The sequence below is a fragment of the Puntigrus tetrazona genome, chromosome 1, assembly GCF_018831695.1.
Source record: "Puntigrus tetrazona isolate hp1 chromosome 1, ASM1883169v1, whole genome shotgun sequence".
Classification (NCBI taxonomy): Eukaryota; Metazoa; Chordata; class Actinopteri; order Cypriniformes; family Cyprinidae; genus Puntigrus; species Puntigrus tetrazona.
Genome location: NC_056699.1, coordinates 4,006,994 through 4,012,464, shown reverse-complemented (window position 1 = coordinate 4,012,464; position 5,471 = coordinate 4,006,994). Strand labels below are relative to the sequence as shown.

At 46.5% G+C, this 5,471-nt stretch overlaps 1 protein-coding gene across 1 annotated transcript; it reads right to left on the bottom strand.

The window, feature by feature from the left end:
* Nucleotides 1-1,094: 1,094 nt before the first annotated feature.
* On the bottom strand, nt 1,095-4,690 carry LOC122352357 (SLIT and NTRK-like protein 1). The gene has a single exon (XM_043249780.1). It carries the CDS (start codon nt 3,316-3,318, stop codon nt 1,231-1,233), a length of 2,088 nt encoding a protein of 695 aa, XP_043105715.1. The 5' UTR covers nt 3,319-4,690; the 3' UTR covers nt 1,095-1,230.
* Nucleotides 4,691-5,471: the final 781 nt, after the last annotated feature.

The window sequence follows — 5,471 nt, the reverse complement described above, 5'->3', positions numbered from 1 at the left end:
TCCTTCTACGGCTGCTGTGATGACATCAGTCAAATGCACAGACATGCCATTCTGGTCTGCTTCTCCTATATATATTTACACCTTTTCATCCGCTTCATAGGACGAATTTCGAAGTAGCAAACGGCGTAATATTCCTTTTCTCGTATTTGGACAAAATAGATGGCTTTACAAAAGCTCACAATACTTACAGTGAATAATAGGCTTTTGTGAAGGAATACTTCAACCCCTAAAAATAATAATAATAATTAATAACAATAATAATAGTAATAAATAAAAATAAAGGCATCTTAGTCTATGTGCACTCTGTAGACGGTTCAAAATCGTCACGTACCAAAGCCCCCTTCGAACATCACCTTTCAAAAAGGAAAAAAAAAAGAAGAAAAAAAAATCCTCCCCTTCTGTCATCCTGGTACCCACACGCTGTATCCATCGACGCACAAGATCACGAACCACTGGAGCTACATTGAATTTTCGCAGCATAAGCACGTGAATCGTTCATGCTTATCCGCATCCCAAACATGTCAACAGTTGGCACACTATAAGATAAACACATTTTACATTCATAAAGGAGATGACTGGGCAGATACATGAGAAATCTGCACTCAAAAGAAGTATAAATTATCCCCATATCAACCAATCAACAATCAACTGATAAAACGTAAAGTACATGCATTTACATCTCCACCTTTTGGCCTGTCCACCTTCGAGAAAGAGAAATCAAACAGCAAATACAAATTCTAACTGACAAAAAATAGAAGAAATGGCACTTTTAATATAGTCATATATAGTTTTATATTTATATATATATATATATGTATATATATATATCGATGACACGAAAGGAGGGTCGCGTTGGCTTCCTTGTTACTATGGTAATGGTTCCCAGTGTGTGTTGAGACCATGCGAATCATGCAGATATGTTACAGTCCGTTATTTACATTACATTCATGCGTTCGTGCACCGTTCCCACGTCCTCTTTTGAGCGTGTCTGCAGTCTGAGCTGGGAGGAGAAAGAAAGAGAGAGAGGCTCTATACATATATAACAGTGGGGGCCCCATTGCAGTGTTTGATGGACGCTATACTCAACCGAAGCAACAAAAATAGGCTATTTTATCTCTTTTTTTCCCACAGAGGCGAGTCTGAGGTCTAGTGTTTGTGTGTCGCCCTCCATTGTCACCGCAACATACGAAACGCAGTTCGTCCGTTTGCTCGCTCCTGCTTCCATGAGCATCATTTGTCAGAGAGAGAGTGGGCACCACAGTCGTAACCTCTGTGTGGCCCATCCGCATGATAAGCTCCGCTGTGCCAGTAGGACGAGTCGCATACTGTCTGTAAGGAATTGATTTCTGACGCAGAAGAGTTGCCGTCTCTCCGCTTCGATCTCTTTCGATTGCGCAGGATAAAGACCAGCATTCCCACCACGGTGAAGGCAGACGTCACGAAAACCAAGAGTAGACCGGGCACGAGCACCGATATGGACACTCTGCTGGGCTCCAGGTAGGAGTTGGGCCGCGTCCCCGTGTCTGCCGGGAAGGTGCTGTTTTTGGACAGCGAGGTGGGGGAGATCTTCTCGTAGAGCTGAGGGCACATCAGATCGTTCCTGATCCGCCGGAAATCCCTCTTCCAGAACTGCTCGGGCGACTCGCACTTGAGGTCACTCACGATGACGTCCGCCCCAAGCTTGTCAGTCCACTGTTTGAAAGGAACGATGTTGCACGTGCAATCCCAGGGGTTGCCATGCAAATCGATCTGGATGATAGAGTTGAGCTGGTCTAGGACGCCTGGCACAGGGAGATAAGTGAAATAATTGTTGTGCAAGCTTATTTTAGACAAAGAAACCCCCAAGAATGCATCCACGGGCAGAGCTTTGAGCAGGTTGTTGTTGAGGAAGAGCACCCTCAAGTTGGGCATCGGGCTGAAGGTGCCCGGCATGATGAGCTGGATGTCATTATATTCCAAACTGAGATACTCCAGGTTCTGAAGCCCTGCGAACATCTCCGCCATTAACGTATCCAAGTAGTTCTTGTCCATGTAGAGCCACCTCAACTCGGTCAGGTTGTGGAAGGTGCCGTTTTCGATCATCTTGATGTTATTCCCCCCCAGATCGAGCAGGTTCAAACTGTGGTAGCCTCGGAGCTGATTCCTTCTGATGGTGTGAATGTTATTGTCACGCAGGTTCAACTCATGCGCGACCAGGGGTTTGGGTTTGAGATTGGCCACACTTTCTATCTTCTTGCCCTCACAGTTAACCCCGAGCCCTTGTCTGGTTCCAATCAGCTTACAATCACAAGACTGGGGGCACGTCGAATTAGCCGGTGGCTCTCTTTCAACGACACCAGTCGCCATGGCCGTAGGCTTGGTTTTCAGCTGCCAGTTCTCCTTGGCTTTGGAACGGCCCCTGTTATGGCCTCCCCCACCGCTGTGGGACTCCGTCACCCCGCTCGTTTTAGAGGGCGTGGGGCGGGGGCGACGATCGGGAGTCTCGTCTTGGGTGGGAGGCGCCACCAGACTGGAATCCATGCCGCTCTTTGAAGGGCACAGCTCCGACTCGGCCGTTTCGTTCAGGTCGTTACCTTGCAGCCGAGTGGGCGCCTCGCAAATGACCCTTCCAATGAGCACGTTCTGCGGGATGTTCTCTAGCCATTCCTTTAGGGAAACCAGGTCGCAGTTGCAGTCCCACGGGTTGTCCTCCAATAAAACCTCCACGATGCCAGGTATCTGCTCTAGAATCCCCTCGTAAGGCAACGTTTTTATGCGGTTCCCTCTCAGATCAAGGTGTGTTATGGGCACGTTCTGAAACACGTTGATGGGAAGGGCGCTAATAAGGTTGTCGTTTAAGATCAAAACTTCCAGCTTACTCAAGTCCCTGAACACGGATGGGTCGATGTCCCTCAGAAGGTTGAAGTCGGCTTGAAGGTACTCCAGGTCATCCAAGCCCAGAAAGGTGTTCTTTTTGAAAGATCTGATTTTGTTGTTATTGATGTGCAGCCGCTTGACGAGCTGCAGTCCCAGGAATGCACCGGGCACAATGTCGTGCAAGCCATTGTTCTCCAAATGCAAGCTCACGGCATTGTAAAAGTTAGCGAACTCGTTAGGGAACAGTCTGGACAAAGAATTCCCGTGAAGCAGGAGATGGTAAAACTGAGAGCTCGGACCTGTCAAATGGTGCAGGTTCGTGAGGCTCCTTTTCTCGCAGTCAATGTGCAAATCGCCTTCTATTGCGTTGCAGGAGCAGATCTGCTCCTTACAGACGTCCCTTGTAACATTCCCGATAGCTACACAAAGAGCCGCCTTCAGCAACACAATCCAAAGCAGCATTTTCAATACGACACAATCATCCCCGACATCAAGACATGAATACAATCAGCAAGAGGGCGAGAAATGAGATAAATCTCCAGTCTAAAAAAGCAGAGGACACTCTGTGATTATATCCATGCTCAGCTCGCTATGTCCAGATTGAGAAAAATCGACATCAAGAAGCCTTTTTTTCATCACCTCCCCATCGCATGCTCTCAAAACAATCTTAAAGCGTACAGAATGACATCTCCAACTCAATTATTTGGCTTTTCGGGCTCGCAAATCACTGACCTTGTGCATTTCTCACATATCCACGGCGCGGGAGCTGTTCTTTCTCCCGTGGTGCTGAAATCACACCGCGTACATCTCAATGCATCGCAGTAAGATTAATCCGAGATTCTTACATCTTTAGCATCCTTCCTCTGACTCCGACGGCGTCGCTTTACGCTTTTATATCACAAAGACGGTCGCTGAGAGATTCTGGACTTTTCAGCCCGGTGTTCACCAGCAGATCTAACACCCTCTGCTGAGCTGCGAAGGCAAAAATCCATCGGACGAGGGAATGCTTGCTCGCTCGCTCGCTCGCACGGGGGAAAAAACAGTCCACACACAGGGCAAGCAAGTGTCGGAAATGTCCACAGAAATCGCCGTCGAAGGGTTTAGATTGCTTTCATTCCAGATCGCTTTTTCTCGTCTCTATCCCCTCCGACAGCTCTCGCGGAGCCGCTCCGTTTTCCCCATCCGAATGTCTTTAAAGCACACGGCATTTCCAGAGTCCCCGCAGACGATATTTCCGTTTCACGTAGGAAAAGAAAAAGAAATGCTCAAGTATTCCACAAAGCGCAGGTGTTGTTCGCGTGAAGGTTGTTTCTTTTTTTCCGCCGTGAGTGTGTGTGAGTGTGTGTGTGGAGGGGGAACTGCAGTTGAATGCGGTAAAATAATTAACTACTCGACGTGCATGCAACAGTGCAGCCGGTGCGCTGAGCTTCTTCTATTACTGTCACAACAAACACTGCGTCAAGACTATAGGAACTATGCGCACATACGCTACGTCACAGCCCTTAAGACATGCGATGTCTTGAAAAATAAGTGCATTTCAACAGGAACGCTGGGTATTCCCTTTTATATCACCCTTTACGGCTTGATTATTATTATTTTTTTATGCAGGCAGATCGACGCGTTAAATCTCAGACTATTAAAACAAGTCCGTATCGATCGAAACTCGCTGCATATATTACGTTTACGATTAAAGCGCGTCTCTGACTTGACAAAAAAAAGCCTTTCCTCAAAAATCTGGTGCGTAAAACACGCAGATAGCGGGCTCTCGCGCGTCTACCAGCATGCGTGTGATTGACGGGGGATTTTATAATCGTTTGCAACACTTCGCTGGCGAATGCACGAAAGTACGAGCCTCGCCGGCTCTGCAGCCGTCACGATTTCGTCTCTCGTTTCTTTAACCGTACTGTACGAAGACCGCTTCATATCTGAGGTGTGCCTGCCTCCAACGCAAGCAATCGATAGATCGCTGCTCTGCATTTAAAGGTGGGAGATGGTACGTGCAAAGCATTCGCTTTGATTTCACGTGAACAAAACATTTACTGTTCGTCACTGTATGCATATAACATTAACACATCGACTCAATTGTGCCCAACTGCGACTAAAATAGCATAAACAATATTAACGTGAAATTAAATATAACATACTCTAATGCAAAATACGTGCATACCTAAATGCAAACATCTAAAAAGTAGTACTAACATTTTAAGGTGATATGACTTTTTTGTGTGTGCGTGAAATGATGAACTACTGTTAACAGTGTGCAAATTAAGCACGATTTAGGCACGTATGAATGCAAATAAAAAAAAAACAAATGAAAAAATGAATAATTTTGAAGTCACATGCTCAAATTACGTGCTAGATAAATGTAATTCTTATGTTCATTTGTAGATCAGCCGGTTTGTTCACCCGCACGCATATGCATCTCCATAGAAGCAGCTGTCATAAATCTTGCTCCTCCACATGAAGAAGTGCAGCACGGCAGCTCGACTTGCTGCTTGCTCTTGATCTCATGTCAATACTGCGTGGATGTGTACAGGGTCAAAACAACGCATGTGGTTCATGACCATCTCCAGCTCCCTCTGGCCTAATAGTCTAGACGCTGTTGTCTCACCCGT